A 22,678-nucleotide genomic window follows, 5' to 3' on the forward strand; every position below is an offset into this window, starting at 1 on the left:
TTTGCACGTCTTCACGAATAGCGAATGTGTTTCTATTCTCTCTACTGCAATAAATGAACTCTATGCTTCAAATGTCAAATAATAAATGTAGAAGTTGAAATTATGTATCACATTGACTAAAATTATTGATAAAACTAGACTATTATTTAGCACACAACTATTTTCGTAAATTTTTTGTGAGTATAAGCAGTTAAAATATTTAAAAATGTCGAAGAAAATAATCATGCCTATTAATGATCAGACAATTAAAATTGAACCACCAGAATATTCACCAGAAGACATTAAACTGGAAATAGAGGATGATTTTGATGATCCAGACGTTATTGTTAAATCTGAATCGTGTTCTGAAGATGATGATACGTGTTTAGAAAGATTCAAGAACTCCGAGGTTACAATTGAAGAAGAAGTAAAAAAGGAGTTAATCGAGACATCAACTTATGAATGTGACGTTTGCAATAGATCATTTGCAGAATCAGATCATTTAAAAGAACATATGGCCGATCATATTCCTAATAATAGCAAAGAAAGTCCTTTCAAATGCGAAATCTGTCATAAGACTTTTAGTCGAAGTAATCTCAAAAGGCACATGCTCATTCACAGTGGTGAGCGCGCCTACGAATGCAGTATGTGCAATAAGACATTCACACAATTAAGTAATCTGAAAACTCACATGCTTATTCACAGAGGTGAGCGACCCCATCGATGCAGTATATGCAATAAGACTTTCACACTATTATGTAATCTGAAAAGTCACATGCTTATTCACAGTGGTGAGCAACCCCATCAATGCAATATATGCAAAAAGAGATTCATGCGAACATGTGATCTGAATAAGCACATGCTCATTCATAATGGAGTACGTCTCCATGAATGCAATATATGCAAAAAAACATTTATAGAAAGAGGTCATCTGAAAAGTCACAAGCTGATACACATTGAAGTAAAACCGCATCAGTGCAATATATGCAAAAAAACATTCACGCAATCAGGCAGTCTGAAGGGTCACATGCTGATACACAGTGGAGCACGTCCCCATGAATGCAGTATGTGCAATAAGGCATTCACACTATTATGTAATCTGAAAAGACACATGCTGATACATAGTGGAGTACATCCCCATGAATGCAATGTATGCAACAAGACATACACGTAATCAAGAGGTCTGAAAAGTCACATGCTGATGCACAAAGGAGTACGCTCTCATGAATGCAATACATGCAATAAGAAATTTAAACAATTGAGTAATTTGAAAAAGCACATGCTGCTTCATAAACTAGAGCATCCTGATAAATGTGAAGTATGTAATAAGGAATTTACTCAATCGAAGGATTTGAAGAGACACATGGCACTTCATAGTTAGAAGCGTGGTGTAGAATTTGTTTACTAAAATTTAAAATTGTAAAATTTTCTTGCATGTAATGAAATGTATAAATAGTATGAAATATACAGTAAACACTACATTACTTTGGTTCCATCATGTGGACTGTGAATGATAGTCAAAGTTTAAGTATTTGTTTTATTTTTAATATCGCAACATGTTGTTGTTATATCACGATGTTGTAGAGAGTTTTATTATCTTTTCATTGATATATAATAATATATATAAATAAAGCTTTTAATTGTGTTCCACATGATATATTTCTCAGAAAATTAGAATATTATGGATTTAGAGGCGTAGCTCTTAAACTTATGCAATCATACTTAAGTAACAGGTATCAGTTTGTGGAATGGAACAGTAAGCAAAGTGAGATAGCAAGATTAAATGCAGGGGTTGCTCAAGGGAGTATTCTTGGACCACATTTTCTTGTCATATTCGTGAATGATCTACCATCGAACTTTAGCTGCCACACGACGCAGTTTACAGATGATATAGCATTGGCGGCTGCGGACGAGAACATCGCGAATATGAACCAAAAAATTCAGTATGCTCAAAAGCAAGTTGAAAATTGATTTTCAGCCAACAAAATTGTACTAAACAATAAAAAAACAGTCCATATTAACTTTACTTCCAGTAGGAGTAAGGATCTGCAATGGAGGGAAAGTTAAATATTTGGGTCTCACTATAGACAGTCTGCTAACCTGGGCACATAGATTCGATATGCACTAAGTTCTCAAAATCAATATATGCCATCAGAAGAGTTAGATACATTATAAATGAGGTATGCGCCAGAGAGGCCATGTTTCACTCTGTGTTCTCATATGGAATATTGTCATGGACTTACAGAAGAAGGCTGTAAGGGCAATCTGAGGGGTCTCACCTCGGGAGCACTGCAGATTCTTGTTTACCAAATTTAGAATACTGATTGTTACCAGTCTTTACATCTACCAGCAGGCGATTGCGGTCCATGCTGACAGAACAAACTATGTACTGAGGAGTGACGTTCATGGCCACAACACGCGGAACAGGAGTGCTGTTGTACCTCCAAAGGAACAATCTAGGTGTCGATATCTACAACAAGCTTTCCAAGGAGTGGAAGTGTAAAAGCAGGAATGGTTTCAATGCTGCTGTTAAAAAACATATTGTATATAGATCAACCTATCTATTCAATTAATGAATTTTTCAATCCAAGATAAATATTAATATTGTCATTAGGTTAATCCTAGAGTTGTTCATAAACATAACTGCGATATTATTTTAGTCATATTATTGTGATAAAAATAATAATTGTATTGACAAATTGTAAATATTGGATTTGAATAAAGTGTTTATACACCTATCTATCTATATGACTTCTAACAAAGTTTGAGGACATTTTGTAAAACTGGAAAAATGTCCAGTAGTTGCTTGTAAAGCATGACATGTACTTTGAAGGCCAATTTTATATGACAAAAAGTATTCGCACAATTTTACAATGTTAGACAAAAATATTGCAATATACTATAAAATCTAATACTGTACTTAGTTACAAAAAGTATTTCACAAACTACATCCAAAATTTTGCAAAAACGCACGACCAAAAAAAAGTGTGCGTATGGTTCACACGGGATTGAAGTAAAACTTATTTGCTGCGGTACAAGATAACATTTAAGTAAAAATAAATGCATCATATAACAATTTTGAATAATATTTATTAGTAGTAATATGGTAACTCTCGTGATGCACACATTTATTAGTGTCAACCATTATTAACTTCCCGAAGGAGAAGTTTATGTTTTCATCAAAAAATCCGATTCGCTAATTTTATGTTTTCTCGACGTTTCAAGCCATTCTGAATCGAATGAGACCAAATTTGAAAATAGTATGTGTGTGTGTGTGTGTGTGTGTGTGAACAGATTTTTTGCCGTAAATCGACGTTTTCTCCAAAACGGATGGACCGATTTCAAAAATTTAAAAGCCATTCGATGTATCTCGATGAGGACTATCGTTTCTGAGTTTTGTGCGGCGATCGGCCGGGCCGTTTCTTTGTAAATTGCAGAAAAGTGAAAAATTTTTCGTCCACGTTTTAGCCCGCAATTCTGCATCGATTTCGAAAATTCAAAAACCATTCGATAGATATTGGTTGGGAATCGTGCTGATTAGTTTTTGGTAGAGATCGGCCGGGCCGTTTTCTTGTAATAAAGTTTTTTAAAAAAAAATTTCGACGATTTTTATGATAATTTTTTTGACGGTAGATACCATAGTCTTCTAGATTATACTAAAATATTACGGCCCTACGACAACTCGTTTAGCTTTAAAAATTCGTCAAAATTTGCAAAAATTAGTATGGTCTTTTTGGCATTTGTCAAAATTAGAATTTTCATCGACGTTTTCTCAAAAAAGCCTGAACCGATTTCAGATATTTAAAAAGCATTTGATGTATCTCGATGAGGATTATCGTTTCTCAGTTTTGTGCGACGATCGGCCGAGCCGTTTCTTTGTAATTTGGAAAAAAGTGTTAAACTTTTCGTCCACATTTACGCTCATCCTACCGAACCGATTTTAAAAAATCAAAAACTGTTCGAAAGATATTAGTTGGGAATGATACTGATTAATTTTAGGTGAAAATCTACCGACCGGTTTTCTTGTAATGAACTGTTAAAAAAAAATTTAAGTCGATTTTCATGGAACTTTTTTTGGCCATATACATCATGGTCTTATAGAACTTACTGTAATATTGCGGCCTTACGACAAGTAGTTTAATTTTAAAAATTCGTCAAACTTTCGTTTTCTTTAAAGTATAGGATTGATGAAGTATATTATTTACACATTTTTTTTGATTAAGTCGATTATTTACACATATCGGGAAGTTCATGTAACTTGCCTCAAGGTTAAATACCAAACCAACTAGTTTACATTTATATAATGATAAATTATAAAATATATATTTATAATAGCATTACAAATATGTATAATATTTAAAAACAATAATGTAATTAAAGACATACTTCAAATATGACATGATCGGTTTGTCATTGTAATTAGCATTTATAAATGAACCTACATTAGAGAAATGAAGTAATTGCTGATTAATAGATTTTATAATATTCGGTCACACAAATGGATTATGCTAAACACCGCCTAAACAAATATTGTTTTTGCAACTTCACTCATCATGTAATTGTGTTTGAAGAACTTCGTATAATTATAATTAACATACATTCAGTGGCTGCTTGTATTTTTTTTACTTTTTCGCTGGCGATATAATCTCATTCTTTGAACAGCTGCAATATCGATATCTGTTTTGTCTAAAAAATATTTTTCATTTCAATAACTTCAAAGATTTATAGAAACTACGAATAATATAGAAATGATTTCCTTGTTGATATCGGTACGCATACAACGACAAGTATCTATTCATATACACGACGGCTAATCACAATCGACCCGCGTATAGAAATGATCTTATCGAGAGCGAATGACGAACAGTTCGGGCTTAACGTACTTCCGTTGCATCCCAGACAACACAAGACACCCTAAAAAACGTCCACAGGATATCCACGCGCGGACATTCATTGTCCCTGCGATAGCCTTACGGATATCCAGCTTATCCTGATCTTATCCGAAACATGTTAATATGTCGCACCTATGGGACGTTCTGTAGGATATCCCGCGCGGGATATTCCGGACATGAATAGGATATAATTATGGAATTGTTTTTTACTTTTTAGATGAAAAATAAATTTGGATTAAAAATAAAATAAAAGAACACAATTTCACAAAGTAAACTTTTATTACAAAATAACAAAATCCTGAGATAATTTTATAACAAAATTTAATATATACAACTTTAATCCAAAATAACTTATTTTACAATATTAAAAATATAATTAATTCGGCATTCAATCCTAGTTCATGGTTGATTTTCTCTCCTGAAATAGAAAACAAATGAATAAATGCATATATATGTATATATATATATATATATATATATATATATATATATGAGTAAGTTCTTTAAGAGCGATACATCAATCAAAATAGACAGAGATTTATAAAATAATCTCTAATTCCAAATATATCAACACAATTTGATGTCATTACGAGTGAATATTAAACTTGGTTTTTTACATCTAAAAATGTGTACACAGCACAAATTTTGCACTAACATTGATACAACTAACCAGTCAATAATCATGATTTTTTTGTAAATAGGAAAAACATATAGTACACATCTCACAAAAATACCTTGTATAATATTTATTGGCACGTCGCAGCCAGCTTTTTGCAGCCTCTGAAACAGTAAACTATGTCTCATGCGGCAAATTTTTCAAAGCAATTCCTGGAATTAATTATATATTAGTTGAATTCATAATTTACAACACATCATAAGTATAATATATAAATTACCTGTGATGACATCGCAAGGCACTAGATCACAAAATTTATTTTTGCCCTTTCCTCGTCCCTAGCAAAATTCTTTGTCCAAACCATCATCAAAAATGGATTTTCATAGCTGGACTCTGATGGCTAAATACAGAATATAAAGAGGAAGTTTGTTTAGTATATGATAAAGTTAACAAATAAAAATAAATCTATATAAACTTTTGATTACCAATTGTATTTTGATATCTTTGCTCAGAAGAATAGCCTCCATAAGTTGAAGCTCCTCCAACAAACATAGTGGAGAGCATTTCTTCTTTGTTAATTCTCTTTCAAACACAGCATTTGATACAAAATTAGGCATGGCTGCTGGATAAGCTGGCAGGGTAGAAATGTCAGCATTAAATTAAAAATTCTATTTGTACTAGTAACATAGTATTTCAAATAACAGTACACAGAAAGCTTTAATTACCATCGTTTATATCTGCCCCCCTTTCAATATGTTGCTGCAATATTTATAACACACACGCACATATAATTATATAGAACACATACAATTTTCACTATTATTACTCAATTTTAGAGTATTTTGATAAATAATATTAATTATTTATAACACACGCTCATATAATTATATAAAACAAATAAAATTTTCACTATTATTACTCAATTACTCAAAAACTATGATAATTCGGCATATAGCGTCTATTGATAACGCTTAAACCTTAAAGGACGCTCCATGCCTACAGCCGACGCGACGAAAGAGAAAGGGACAAACATATACGTTTCGAGGTCTCAAGCCGTGCGCGTATACCTGCTCGAGTCCTTTGGTTTTGAGACGTCCCGTTGCATATTCATAGGATATCGCGATATTAGGAGATTGTGAGGACAAGTGGGACATTCCCTGGCATGTCTTGTGCTGTCTGGGATTTGTACGGATTCACACCCTAGTTGCGCCTAAAGAAGTTTTACTTCAAAAAAATTATAATACTTAAAATTACATAAGTTTCTATTATAAGAGGTACATAGACCCTCTGTGGGTCTCCTTGTCTAGACCAAACCTCAGCATTGTCCACTTAGAATTTCAGAATGAAAATAATTGACGTAACACGTGATCTCAATGAGAAAAAACTTTGAATATATATATATATATATATATATATATATATATATATCAAAATTTGTACTCAGATTACTTTAGAAGAAAAAAATGGTCAGACTTTTAGAATACAGATTTTTACAAAAGTTGTAACAATTTTTAATATAGTAACATGATATATTATTTAACTTTTGTGTAGAAGTTTTTAAAATTATAATAATATATGTTTGCTAATAATTTTATCGGACAAATAGAATTTATATTACAAAGGCAATTTATTATTAGAGTATACGACTTTATACATATTTTAAATATATAAGCAATAGCTTTGGCCAGTTTTTATCTGGGAAAATGTTTTAAATAATTTAATTATCTAAAATGTTATCTAATATTATATTTAGTTACAAAATACAGTTTAGAAGTTATTTAAAGAAATATAAAAAAATGCCTTTACAATAGACAACACTCGTCGCCATTACCATCAGTTTCGAGACTATTCAAGTTTAAGAATACTTTAAAAATATAAGTAATCATTTTATAATATTTTTATCTGAGAAAATGTTTTAGATAATTCAATTAGCTATAATTTTATCTAACATGATATTTACAAAATACAGAGTAGAAGTTATTAACAAAAATGTTAAAAAATGTCTTTACTCTAAACAACATTGCGTCTATGCAATTTTAAAAATATTTTTAAAATAGAAATAATAAATTAACATAATTTTTGTCTGAGTAATTATTTTAGATAATTTATCCAGCTATAATATCCCCTTATACAACATTCATATAAAATTTATAGTTTTTGAGTAATCGATATATATATGATTATAATCATAGTCTATGATAGATATATATATATAATTCTAATATATAATTCATAGATATACGAGTATATATCGATATACAGTCGGTCAAGTAAGAGCGTGGTCGACTTTAACGACAGTTAATGAAAGATTTTCGGTCTTATTCTTTCGTGAGCCAATAAAGTGAAGCTTTGTCCTTGATGCATTGTCAAAAAAGGTTTAGTTGCAGTTGATCTTTTGAGAAAAAAATTACGTTAAACGCCATGAGTGCTAAGTTACGCGTCGCGCTACGAGGCTGCGCCCTTTTGCATGCACCTAAAAGGTACCCAAATGTAGCAATCAGCTGCTGCTAAATATATGAGAAAGTTGAAGGCATTTGTGCAGAATTCGATACACCTATATAAAGTTGCTAAAAAAAGTCGATGATTTATCAGAACGTGATTCAAATAAAAAAGAAGAAAAAAAAACAGTGAATGGGTATTTGCGGAATCCTGCTTTAACACTGCAGCAAGGACGAGCAAAATTAATGGCAAAATGTTTAGAAATATCTACAAAAATATCTACAAAACTATCTGAACCTTTCTTCGTATTCATGATCTGAAATGGCGCAACACAACGGGGAGGAAAACTGAAAAACATGTGCTTCTTTTCCGCTTGAGCACATGAAAATATTGTTAGAGATTTTGAAAATGTCATTTTCACTGATGAAAGTTCTATATGAGCACGTACTGCTCTCGTCGTGCCGTTAAATTAAAATACGAGCCGTCGGACTCCGTTAAAATTAAAATAATCCGTTAAATTAGTAAAAAGCAGGCGTCGGAGATGCCAGGCAATTGTCGACTCCGGTGGTGACTGGACACATATTGACTAAAATTGCATCCTTGCTTTTAACGTATACAATGCATATATAAATATTAAAGTTTCATAAAATAATTATTTTTATAAATTAACCCGACCACGCTCTTACTTGACCGACTGTATATATAATTATAATATATAGATATATATGATTATAATCATGAATAAATGTCCTGAATTTACAGCACTAATTGTAAGTAATTGTAAGTAAATATTATGTAATAATGCATTTAATATTTTTCTGAATTGAAATCAGTTTTAAAGTGACTTTCGTCGGGTTTGTATAAATATTTTATTTAATCGATTTAAATCGGATTTAAGTGTTCTGTGTGAAATTAAATTGTGTTGTAAGTAATAATTTTAATTTCTGTAGTTAAAATAATGGTTTTGTAGAAGATGTTAACGTGAAAGTACCAAAAATTAAGTAATAATTTGTTAGAAAAATATTAAATAAAAAATTTAGTAACTAAATTATATATATTTTATATCATTTAAATTAAATAGTTCTCTAAATTGTATGAATGCATTTATGTATTAACAGAAAAAATAAATTTAATTAAAATTAGAACGAAAATTTTTATGAATATTCCAATATAAAGTGCTTGTCTGATGGAGAGAAGTCGATATGGGTATTTATTTATATTTTTATTAATAACTTTTAAATTACTTGTTATAACTAAATACTATCTTTAACAAAGTTATTGTTGAATAAATTCCCTAACACATTTTCTTCAACAAAAATGTTGTAAAATGTGTGCTTATATTTTTAAAATATTTTTGAAGTAGAACTTTGCGGGATACCAAATATAGTCTTTGACAAAGCTAAAGTTGAATAAATTCTCTGAAACATTTTCTTACACAAAAATTATGTAAAATTTCTGCATATATTTTTAAAATAATTTTGTAATTGCTTAATGCTAAAAACTTGTCGGACATTTTGTGGTTCAAAGATATTTTTCGGTGTTTTTATTAATAACTTTTATATTACTTTCTATAACTAAATTCTATTCTTAAGAAAATTGTAGCTGAATAAATTTTCTAAAACATTTTCTTATAATTAGACAAGAATGTTGTACCAATCTTTTACTTCTAAACTTCTGTTTAATATTAAATACGGTCTTAGAGAAAGTTAAAGCTACTCCAGACCAATTTGTATTTGAACTGAAAACCAATGGTTACTAATCCACATTATTAATACTTAATTTATGAAAATTAAAATATGAATAAAAAATTATGAAATAATATTGATATTATGTAATGTGTATATTTCATACTATTTATACATTCCATAAGATGGAAAAAAAATTACAATATTTAAATTTAAGTGAACAAATATGCTTATGATGCATTGATCTTCACCATGCTTCTGACTGTGAAGTGTCATGTGTCTCTTCAAATCCTTCGATTGAGTAAATTCCTTATTACATACTTCACATTTATCAGGATGCTCTCATTTATGAATCAGCATGTGCCTTTTCAAATTACTTGTTTGTGTAAATTTCTTTTTGCATATATTGCATTCATGAGGGCGTACTTCACTGTGAATAAGCATGTGACTTTTCAGATGACCTGATTGTGTAAATTTCTTTTTGCATATATTGCATTGATGAGGTCGCTCACCACTGTGAATAAGCATGTGACTTTTCAGATTAGTTGATAGTGTGAAAGACTTATTACATATACTGCATCGATGGGGTCGCTCACCTCTGTGAATAAGCATGTGACTTTTCAGATTAGATAATTGTGTGAATGTCTTATTGCATATATTGCAAACATGAGGACGTACTCCACTGTGTCTCAGCTTGTGACTTTTCAGATTACTGAAATCTGCGAATGTCTTATTGCATATGTTGCATTCATAGGGACGTATTTCGCTATGTGTCAGCATGTGTCTTTTCAGACTATCTGATCGCGTATATGGCTTTTTGCATATATTGCATTCATGGGGGCGTATTCCATTATGAATGAGCACGTGCCTTTTCAGAACCATTAATCGACCAAAAGTCTTGGAACAGATTTCGCATTTGAAAGGACTTTCTTTGCTATTATTAGGAATATGATCGGTCATATGCTCTTTTAAATGATCTGATTCTGCAAATGATCTATTGCATACGTCACACTCATAAGTTGATGTCTCGACTAACTCCTGTTTGACTTCTTCTTCAATTGTCACTTCGGAATTCATAAATCTTTCTAAACACATGTCATTATCTTCAGAACACGATTCAGATTTAACAATACCGTCGGGATTATCAAAATCATCTTCTATTTCGAGTTTTATGTCTTCTGGTGGTTCAATTTTAACTGCCCTATCATTCATAGACATAATTGTTTTCTCTGACATTTTTAAATATTTTTACAAAAATAAAATAGATAATAATTATGCGCTAAACAATAGTCTAGTTTTATTAATATTCTTTTTTCAATGTGATAAATGATTTCAACTTAATTTACAACATATTGGGTGCATTCGACTTGGACGCTTACGCGCTGTGAGCGCGCCGTGAGCGCGCTTTCATCGTTCGACTTGGCGCTGTGAGTGTGGCATAAGTACGCTCGTAGCATCATCGTAGGATGCTCGTAGCACATATTTTGCGCTCACACATGCTCACGCCACAGAGGTAGGGCAGCGTGAGCGTGAGCGTCAATTGTTTTTACTATCTGTCATTTCATTTATTTATTAATTGTCAAATTCTTTATAATCCCGCAAAAATGGCAAGCTGTATATCACAATTATTTTTTTAATATTAATATTGATATTAATTAATTTTAAATTTAATTAATTTTATATAATTTTAAATTGTAATTTTAATATTACTATTAATTAAGCATAAGCTAACTAAATTTCATTTATTTATTAATTGTTAAATTCTTTATAATCCCGCAAAAATGCCAAGTTGTATATCACATTTATTTTTAATATTAATATTAATATTAAATAATTTTAAATTTTAATTTTAATATTACTATTAATTAAGCATAAGCTAACCAAATTTCATTTATTCATTAATTGTTAAATTTTTTATAATCCCGCAAAAATGCCAAGTTGTATATCACATTTATTTTTAATATTAATATTAATATTAATTTTAATTAATTTTAAATTTAATTAATTTTAAATAATTTTAAATTTTAATTTTAATATTAATATGAATTAAGCATAAGCAAACCAAATTTCATTTATTTATTAATTGTTAAATTGTTTATAATCCCGCTGAATGATCCAGAAAGTAATAAAATTTACACAATTACCGTTACCGTCAGTTGCCGCCATTTTGATGCTTATTGACGCTCACAGTATCCAAAACGAACGGAATTTAGTTATCGATTCTGAGCGCTTATCGGCCAAGTCGAACGCTAAAAATTCGTGCTTATAAGCGTGAGCGCTCACAGCGCGTAAGCGTCCAAGTCGAACGCACCCATTATATTTATCTATTACTATATGACATTTGAAACATAGAGAGTATATTTCCAGAAAGATGAGACATTAATCGTGGCGCGTTTTTTCAAATTCTTTATGGTTCTATTCAGTTCTATTCGCTGTATGCGTGACTGCAGCGCCTATGCAGCGCCGTAATAAATATGAACTAATTGTGTCTATCAGTGAGTGGTTTTTCATGGGTTTTATATGTTTGTTAAAGAAAAAAGATATCAACAAATAATTGTTATAAATAATAATAACAAGAAACAGTAATAATGTGAACACTGAATGTTTATTGAAATTATTAAATTTACTTCAACGTACTTAAAACATAATTCAGTATAATGATTAATTAAATAAAGAAATGCAGTAAACATTTTTAAGGTTAAGTGCCTCAAAGCTTATGTCGTAATTTAGGAATAGTTTTTAATAAAAACAATAAAATAATGATAAAAATATTTTATCAATAAAATAAGTAAATAATAAATTAAATTGCTCATTTTTTTATTATTTTTGGTCAAACTAAAGACTTACAATAGACATTATTTAAAGACATGATTTGATTCCAATTGCAAAAAAAAAACTACATTAACTTTTCGAGGCTTGTAAATTGAAGGAAATATTGTTGGCAAATAGGTAGGACTCAATACCTCGTCCGATTTTTTTCCTCTAATGAAATGTTCACTGCAAATGCGATCATAGGGCTTAGGAACCCACGGCGGTGATCCATCAACACTATAAATATATATTTTGCATTATTTCAGCCATAGATAAAAGAAGAGTATATAGATCGTTCTCTCGGGCCATATTTTGTTGCTACGTTTTTCCGGACAAATCTGTCGATTATCTGGCTTAGTTCCCGTCTTCCACTATAGACGTTTGAATTGAATTTTAAAAAGCATATATTTTTATATATTACATACATGATTACAGAATATGGTATTTAGCTTTAGAAACTATACGCACAATTATTAGTAGACATATTTTTTTCATAAAATATCAAAAGGCAATTTTTTACTCACAAACTTTTGTTGTGGCATAGTACATCCCCAACTAACATTAGCAGTGTTAAAAGAAGGGTCGAATTTTACCATTACCTTGAATTTTCTTTTATTTATATGATTATGTGTTCTCTTAACTGAATTGACATAAAATTGTGAGTCCTATTTTCAATATTGGTCAGCTAATTTTAGGCTTGCACTTGTAACTTATAATATTGATTGCTGTGTTTTTATTTTTCTCACTGATATTTTATCATTACTTTCAAGAGTACAATTGCTGAAAAAAAAACAATGTAGAACTATTTGTTATGAATATAAGGTGTTATAAAAAAATAATTTTTCAATAACATACCTTCCAGAAAGGGATTTAGTAAGACGGATGTCTTGTATTTTTAACCTTAAAATTCCTAGCATTGGTACTGTTAAATGTCTCAGTTATTAAGCTACAATAAAAAATTTTATCAGAAGTGCTAGTAATAGATGCGAGTATTTTGTTGTGTGGATATTAATAAAACTTATTCACCTAGTTCTCACCGTCAGTACTCAGCCCGGGCTCCATTTATTTTACTAATCATTTTACATATTACGTCATTTTCTGCAGGAAATACATCATTTTTGCATATTTGCTGGTGTTCCGCATTGTTGTACAGTTATAAACTATTAACCAACATTTGACACTTTGACACTATAATATTATTCCGCCATATTAGATTCTCGAATATTTTCTTTAGCTCGTTTTGAAGCGCTACCAGCGCTCCAATCGAGAGAGACGGAACTAAAAACAAAATTACAGATGTTTGTTCGAAGATTACCGGCCATGATTTCAGCCATAGATAAAAGAAGAGTATATAGATCGCTCTCTCGGGCCATATCTCGTTGCCACGTTTTTCGGTCAAAACTGTCAATTTGCCCGGGTTAGTTTCCGTCTCCCGATGTAGATGGCGCCAGCGTCGACCATGGGTGCGAATATAAAATGCTGAAGAAATGCACCAATATTATATAGACCGTTTGAATTCAAAATTTTTTTTTAAATTAAAAAACCAAAATTGAGTATAAAAAAGCGTATAATTTTAACAATGACATGTTACATTATACTATTACAATACATATTGAATATAAAAAAGCGTATAATTTCAACAATGACATGTTACATTATACTATTACAATACATATTTATAAGATATGCAATTTGCATAAATGTATATATTATATATTTGTATATATACACATATATAATGTGTACTGTAATATATATATATATATATATATATATATATATATATAATGCACATAAATGTATGACGATTAGTGAGCTTTATAAACTATGTACGAATAGCATAAAAATGTACAACACGTACACATTATCCACTATTTATATATATATATACATATATATATATATATATATATATATATATATATATATTTAACACTATAAATGATTACAATAGAAGCTACTAAGCTTCATAAACTATGTATGAATAGCATAGAAATGTACATACACATACACATTATCCACCATTTATATATATATATATATATATATATATATATATAACATTATATATGATTACAATAGATGCTACTAAGATTCATAAACTTTGTACGAATAGCATAGTGTACATATATGTACACATTATCCACCATTTAATATATATATATATATATATATATATATATATATGTACATATGGTTGTTCAATGTCTTGTGTGGACAGGGTGGTGTGTCCAAGCCTCGCTTTCTTGTATTCAAAAATAGCCCAATTGCAGCACTGCAAAATGAAATGACAATTTCATATCACACACTATTCTTCCCTGATTAAGATCGAGTTCTAGCTCACAGACCTGCCCAAGGGCACAGACTCTTATTATGTGTGTGTGTGTGCTTTCATGTCAAAAAACTATCTAAATTATATATATATATCTTTTTCTAGATTTCTAAAAAATTTAAATATAATTTAGACATTAGCTATACCATATAACTAAAGTATTGAGAATTGATCTGAATAATAAATACCAAACAAGAGATAGAAGTTACTAGAACTCTCTTAATGCGCTCAAAAGGTAACTTAAAATCCCAGCAACAACAATTCAAAAAGGTCATAAATTTGTATTGCAATCAAAAAAGAGGAACATATTCAAAAATAAGGAATAAAATTTATGCCTAAGATATTCTTGTAAAATAACTCTGTTTATATTCATCTTGGTGCTCAATCAAATAATGATTAAGTTACATTAAATCTATGTATAGTCTCTATCTGAAAACCTTTTCTGCACATTGTGTTAATCTGCTTTAAAATGTTGAACAAAATATCATTATCATCATTATCACAAAGAAAAAGAAATTATTATGTTCTCATAACAGTAACTGGTAAAAGTTCAAGAAAGTTATATGCAAACACATTTGCCAATTTAATTAAAAGATAAAACCAAAATTACTTTCATCTGAAAAGCATATCAACAGCTTACTAAAATGAATTACTGTATGGGTATGTCATTTGAAAACTATTTTGCTATTATCCGGTAAATTATTGTACAATTCATGATCTATATACTTCTCGATATCTGTTAAACGTATTATCACCAATAATAAATAGAAATAAGCTGTATAGCAAAATATACTCCATGAAGTAGCCACTTATTTACAATTTCTACATTTGCTAAAACATTCAACAACTTCATTATTTATTACTATAAATTTATAAAAAAAAACACATTCATGAAACAATCACAAAAAATATGAACATTGCGCACAGTTCAAGTATCAACTATTTGATTTGAAAAATTTTGAAAAAGACAAGAGCATGATCAGCAAATAAACTTTCCCTACCATTTGCCAGTTCTTGAAAACCAACAATATGATCCTTTTTACAGTCGTAAAATAATGCAGATGATAATGATATTTCATCAAACATCAGAATACAGTTTTTGCTATTCACATATTTTTTCTGTGCCATAGCTGAACCCAATGTTTGGAAAACGGTCTCATTAATACCACTATACAAAGGAATTGCTGAGAGCAACTTTCTCAATGTTTGAGGAGCAGGCAAAACAAATATTTTTCTCCACAAGTAATAACCTCTTGGAGAAATTTTATGCAGAGTTAAAGCAAGAATTTTATCATTAAGTGTAAATTTTCAACCTTTTGGCTTTTTCGTATGTTCTTTTAGTTGACTTAATATAAAATTAGGAGCACTCTTATTTAATGTTGCTGGGAGTTAAGCAAAATTTTCAGCACATTTGAGACTTTCTCGTAACTTCTGCCTCAATGTTTTTTTTTGTATATTTATCCTTCTGATTTCTTTTCTCAACACATTTGTTATATTGTATAAATTTTGTTATTTTCATAACTGGTCTCTGCACGGCTTATATCTTGAGTTAAGAACCTCTGCTAAAAAAAAATAAATCTAGAATCATTTGCTACGAACATAAATTGTAGTATAAAAAATTTTAAATAACAAATCTTTCAGGGACGGTTTTCCTTCTTCGGTTTTGCCTTTCTTTAGGCTTCAACATTCCTTGTTGCTCTACTGCTGTAAAGTCCAAGAAAGGCACAATAAAATGTTATATTAGAATAATATAAACAGATGAAAGCTCATTTAATGATAAAAGTTATTTACTTTGCCTGTCCATATCATTCACGCATGCATTATGAGACGATTCAAACATTCCTTGTGTCTCTACAAGCTACAATAAAATGTTATATTAGAATAATACAAAAAAGTGTTATAAAAAGAATAATTTTTCAATAACATACCTTCCAGAAAGGGATTTAGTAAGACGGGTGTCTTGTATTTATAACCTTAAAATTCCTAGCATTGATACTGTTAAATGTCTCAGTTATTAAGCTACAATAAAAAATTATATCAGAAGTGCTAGTAATACATGCGAGTATTTTGTTGTGTGCATATTGATAAAACTTCTTATTCCCCTAGTTCTCACCATCAGTGCTCAGCCCGGGCTTCAGTTATTTTACTAATCATTTTACGAATTATGTCATTTTCTGCAGGAAATTATGTCATTTTCTGCAGGAAATACATGCATTTTTGCATATTTGTTGGTGTTCCTCATTGTTGTACACCGCACTTTAACATGATATTTGTTATAAACTTTTAACAAACATTTGACACTTTGACACTAAAATTCTATTCCGCCATATTAGATTCTCAAATATTTTCTTTAGCCCGTTTTGTAGCGCTACCAGCGCTCCAATCGCGGGAGACGGAACTAAAAACGAGATTACAGATGTTTGTTCCGAGATTACCGGCCATGATTTCAGCATTTTACAACTATTCATAATACTCCGAATTGTATTTTTATAACAATAAGGTTATAATACTTACTTTATTTTTCTAACCGCAGCGATCTACTTTTCCCGTTGATTTTCTTTCCACTTTGCTGTAGAAAATGAATAGAATTTGCAGTCACTTTTGCTGCTGGTATTTCTACAAACCACTACACAACAGCTTTGGTGGCTCATTTTTAATTATCTTATTTAAATTTGAAATAAATAAATATTTTATGTGTTTTTGTTTAAAATTTTGTTTATAATAGCCCCATTTAGTGCTCCAAGTTAGCCACTACGAACGCTTCTGTCGATTTGACTTCCCCTTCCATGCCTTCGCACATAGCAAACTCTTCTTTTATCTATGGCTGTATGCTATGCTATCCATATACTCTTCTTTTATCTATGATGCTATCCATTACGCTTATTTATCTACGAGTCTATCAGTGTGCGCTTTTCATGTGTTCTTATATTTTTGTGAATGAAAAAGGTTATTAAGGAAATGTTATAAACAATAATTAACAAGTTACAACAAAAAAGTGAACGTTGAATAGTTATTGACATTTTAAAATTTACTTCAATGCACTTAAAACACAGGTAAGTACAATGATTTATATCCACTTCTTTATTCTTCAGGACATGTGCATAATTAAAAATATTTATAGTTCGGTTGATGTACCCACGTGGCCTGAGAAAATAGGAGACGTCTTTTGGACAAAATCTTTTCTTAATCTGTGGGGCTGTGTGCCGTTTCTGCCTCAGACTATGGTATATATTCACATACATAATATATAATATAAATACATAATATTTCTTTTATTATATATATATATATATATATATATATATATACATATACATATACAGTAGAATCCGCTTAGTATGACATCGAAGGGACGCCAAAATCTTGTCATACTAACCAGTCGTCATACAAAGCATGCTGAAGAAAAACTTTTTAATATGTAAATATGTTACATGTTTCAGTAATTTAAAAGAAAAAACTATACATATACATTTTAATTAAAAATAAAAATGACACATATTAAAATTTAATATAAAATTTGACATAGGTAGGGTGAGGCACAAAGGTCCAATTTGACTTACGGTAATTATACTGTCTAAACCCAATGAACAACACATAACATACATCAAAGAAGCATCTATCGAACTATGTTCAGGAAAACTTACATACATACGTACATAATTCCTAATTAAATAAATATTATATTTTTTACTTTTTTTTAAATATTTGGTATCTGACCCATTTTACTTCACATACGGGGTAAAGTGGAACAACCAGGGGGCGAACAGATGCAATTTCTTCTATTAAATTTTAAAGGCATTTTACGCTACATTATTGAACGAATGCTAAATATTAATTCTGTGGGTACATTTGCTACAAAGACAACACAGTATATTACATTGATCTGCTATTGGTCAGAAATATTCATCAGAAGAGCCGGAATAACAATTTATTCAATTAATCTTTTTTAAAATTGCTTTTTTTTTAAACTTTACTATTTTATTGCTTACACCTTTGCTAAAGTAAATGTTCAGCTGGTTCTTTTTATCGCAGTCATGTGCTGCTTATCTTCTTATAGCAAAGTCATAAGAATAAAGGTGATGGCTGGTTATGAATTTATACATTTTTCGCCTTCTACTATCAAATATAATTGTTAAAAAAAATCTAATTTTATTTGTTTATGAGATATCCGTGGTGGGCCATTAATAATTAGTCTACCCTACCCATAAACATACAAATGTGATGTTTTAATGTAAGTAATCAATAATTTTTGATTGATTTCTTTACATAATTTTATTGTAAAAACAGTCCCTGGTGCTATTGTGCACAAAAGACATAGCAATTGCTTTCGTAGACTTGGCCACATCATGTAAAATCATGTCGGTCATTATAATTGAACATAATTTTTTGCAAAAATGGGTCATTATGAGCGACATGTCGTATAAGTGGATATAATATTGGACGAACGTTCACGGAATTCATTCACTATATCATTTATAGAATTATGCCCAGTGCACATGGGGGGTATTAACTTAAATTTAAAAACATAATTTCTCAGAAGTAAAAAGCTATGTATTTTAAAATATTCCATACTAAAATATTCAACAATTATAAAACGTTATTATTTTACTTAAACAGTATAGAATTTTAAAAATTTAATGTGAGCTAATTGATTTTATGATATTATCTAATTTAGATAACAAATACTTGTTTCCGAGACCGTATATCAATTTAATGAATTCAAATTTTTCTTCATATGGATCAATCGAGAATAAATCAAGCAGATGTCATAAAAATTCGGGAAACAAGTATCAATTTAAAATTTTTATTAAAACAATTATTAAAAATTAAACAATCGACAGGATAAGTGTTATGAAATAATATAAATATTTGCTCGTAATATATAAAGACTCTTTCAATTGTCGCATCTGTTTGATAAGTCGCATATTGTTTTATACGTTTTATTGAAGCAGAATTTAATATTTTAGAAATCATTTTCAAATTTATTTTTTTTTTAATATTTTTCGGATTTGTATTGCTCGATTGGGGTGGAAAATATGGTTTCTTATTTTGTAGAATCGACCTGGAATAAATAAAAATAGTTTTTCTGTAAAATCTGCTTTCCGAAATCATTAATCATGTGTTATAATATATCTACTTATATTTTTAACTTTGTGTTTTATATGGTTCTATGCATAGACATATTAGATATAGAAAATACGAACACAATATTAGCTGGAGTTATATTTAAATTATTATTAAATATCATTAAAAAATTTCTAGCTTTGTGAAAACAACAAGATGAATAAAGTTATAAAAGGCCCAAATGCAATTTGGAGGGGTCAGTTGTATAACATTTGTTGAGTTGAGAATATCTAAATAAAAATTTGGTTACTTGAGTGAAAGCAAAATATAGAATGGATTTCATACAAGGTATTTATATATATATATATATATATATATATATATATAATATTTATGCTTATTATTGTTTGGCTTTGGTCTCGGATACACGAGTACTTACATATAATATTTCATTTATTCTTTATTTTTATTCTTTATAAAAAAGAAATTATTGATTAATAGATTTGAATTTATTATATCAGTTATTACCCGGCCCGCCTGTAGTGTGCAATTTCAATTACAGATACAAAGGAATAAAAAAAAATGGCAAACGCTATTCATAGATTTAGAAGCGTGAGTGAAATCCCGCGCAATGAAATATTGGTAGTGTTTACAGATTTGGATAAAAAATCAAATTGGGAGAAGAGAATTGTGTAAGTAATTTATTTAAATCCACTTTTTTATTCTTTAGGACATGTGCGTAATTAAAAAAATATTATATTTATAGTTTGGATGATGCATCCAAGAGACCGACCCGAATAGGAGAGGTCTTTTGGGCCAAATCTTTTCTACAGCATGCAGTTGGGCTGTGTGCCGTATCCGCCACAGATTATGGTATATATTTCTTCTATATTATAGCATATACATACTTATATATATATATATATATATATATATATATATATATACGAGGTGTGTTCAAAAAGTACCCGGAATTACTAATAATTAAATTTCGCGGGTCTGGAGTGTCTGATTGTCAAAATTCTTTTTTTATTGTGTTGGTATACATGCCCCTAAAGTATGATGAAATTTTCAGCTATATTCACTGTTTACTTTGTCTGTGGTAGTCGCTAAGGTTCGACGTGTTTTTCTGAGCTCGGCGATTTTTACAATGGAAGAATTGAAAAGTCAAAGAATTTGTATTAAATTTTGCGTAAAAAATGAAATAAAGTGTTGCAAAGTGCAAAAATTCACCAGATATGGCTCCGTGTGACTTTTTCCTATTCCCAAAGTTGAAGAGACCCATGAAAGGACGGCGGTTTTCCTCGATTGAAGAAAATCGCTGAGAGTGCTCAAGGACATATCAAAAAGTGAATATCAAGGGTGCTTCGAAAATTGGAAAAAACGCTGGCATAAGTGTATTATATCTGGGGGGGACTACTTTGAAGGGGACCACATTAATGTAGACGAATAAATAAATATTTTTTTGAAAAAACGAAAATTCCGGGTACTTTTTGAACAGACCTCGTATATATATAAAGGTGATATATTATTTCAAAATCGCGTAAAAACTTTACACTTTTAATTTGAAAATTTTTATAGAAGCGTAATTTGTTGTGATATAATTGGTTTGATTTTTATAGTATAGTTTGTATTTGCTCAAAGTCAAATTGGACCTTTGTGCCTTGCCCTGCTCTACATATATACTTTTTATTAAATTTACTTTAATTCATCGAATGTTACTCGAATCTTTTCAAAAAGCAGGTCAAAGAAGAAATACTTAATTCATTTTCTATCTATCCTCGCAGAAATTTGAAAATTTTGTATAAGCTCAGTAATATTATTTACAATTATACACAAAATCCATTATTACCATATTTTTATAACAGAGTATGACATGACTGCAGTCGGAATAATCTTCCAGAAAATTAAATCAAATTCGCTCCCGGACAACAAAACTATATCTCTTATGCCGGTAGAGTATGAGAATAGTGACGATGTGGGGCTCTATTTTCATGAAGTGTTTAAGGAGAAGGATATTCGAATATATTATCATGATAAGGTAATATTACATTTATATAATAATATATAAATACATTGATTGATATATTGAACAATCAGTTATTATAATATTAATAATTATTATTTTAGTCCGATGAAGCAAGTTGGGGCCCCACCGGTCCATCTTCGACGTATAGCGAAAGCGGCGAAGACGTAGCTTCAAAAGTTGGCAGCGGCCGGGGTTACCGTGGCCGCGGTTACTATCGCGGCGGTGGACGTGGCGGCGGTAATTATCGCGACGGTCGACAAGACGGCTGTCAACGTGGCGGCTATAATCATCGCGACGGTCGTCGTGGCGGCGGCGGCGCTCGATATCGCGGCGGTGGCTACTATCGCGGCGGCAGAAATTATGATCGCGCCATCTTCATTTATTGAATTTTTTATAATTAATAAATAATAAATTAAACAAGTTTTTATTTTTATTTGTTTTATCCTTCTATACATGTTCTATATTATGATTCATGTTGTAAATTATATACACCTAAGTCTGTTTTTACACGGTAGATTGGTTCCAGAAGAAGCCGTGTAAAAAAAAAACGTGTAAAAAAAGACATTGATCTTATACAAAAGTGGGTAATTTGTTCCTAATCTCTAAAACCTATTAAAATTAGTGAAAATCAAGAATTTTCAGGGTATGTATTCCCCTAAATTAGTGCTATTCACATTTGCTTTGACCAGTAAAAATTGTTTGTACGCGCTAAAGGGGAATTCATCACTTAAATCTTTAAGCTAGTGTTTGCAAACTATCGATACTATCAATAGTTTCAGACTTTTTTTTTCATAAATACTTTTTTGTGATATGAACATACTTCGCAAAAAT

General features: G+C 30.1%; 2 protein-coding genes and 1 long non-coding RNA gene across 3 annotated transcripts; 1 reads left to right on the forward strand and 2 right to left on the reverse strand.

The window, feature by feature from the left end:
* The first annotated feature begins 205 nt into the window (after positions 1–205).
* On the forward strand, positions 206–1,259 carry LOC113391079 (gastrula zinc finger protein XlCGF8.2DB-like). The gene has a single exon (XM_026627051.1). The coding sequence runs from the start codon at positions 206–208 to the stop codon at positions 1,151–1,153; it is 948 nt and encodes a 315-aa protein (XP_026482836.1). The 3' UTR covers positions 1,154–1,259.
* A 3,982-nt stretch (positions 1,260–5,241) lies between these two features.
* On the reverse strand, positions 5,242–6,272 carry LOC113370594. The gene is made up of 5 exons (XR_003366581.1): positions 6,213–6,272; positions 5,973–6,118; positions 5,768–5,887; positions 5,606–5,699; positions 5,242–5,289 (listed from the first exon to the last, which is right to left on the reverse strand). It is a non-coding gene; the product is annotated as an uncharacterized LOC113370594 (long non-coding RNA).
* A 263-nt stretch (positions 6,273–6,535) lies between these two features.
* On the reverse strand, positions 6,536–10,847 carry LOC113391080 (zinc finger protein 768-like). Its single transcript, XM_026627052.1, has 2 exons — positions 10,290–10,847; positions 6,536–6,697 (listed from the first exon to the last, which is right to left on the reverse strand). Exons 1-2 carry the CDS (start codon positions 10,845–10,847, stop codon positions 6,536–6,538), a joined length of 720 nt encoding a protein of 239 aa, XP_026482837.1.
* Between the last annotated feature and the right edge of the window lie 11,831 nt (positions 10,848–22,678).

The sequence above is a fragment of the Ctenocephalides felis genome, unplaced genomic scaffold (genome assembly GCF_003426905.1).
Source record: "Ctenocephalides felis isolate EL2017-DRISC unplaced genomic scaffold, ASM342690v1 CF-g0.4_SCAFFOLD_00845, whole genome shotgun sequence".
Classification (NCBI taxonomy): Eukaryota; Metazoa; Arthropoda; class Insecta; order Siphonaptera; family Pulicidae; genus Ctenocephalides; species Ctenocephalides felis.

Bases quoted from the DNA above. Each gene is read 5' to 3' on its own strand.
- LOC113391080 (XM_026627052.1), bottom strand. From the start codon at position 10,847: ATGTCAGAGAAAACAATTATGTCTATGAATGATAGGGCAGTTAAAATT. The intron at 6,698-10,289 runs GTACGTCCTCAT...AAACTTCTTTAG, and splicing joins ACAAGCTGAGACACAGTGGA to GCGCAACTAGGGTGTGAATC.
- LOC113391079 (XM_026627051.1), top strand. From the start codon at position 206: ATGTCGAAGAAAATAATCATGCCTATTAATGATCAGACAATTAAAATT.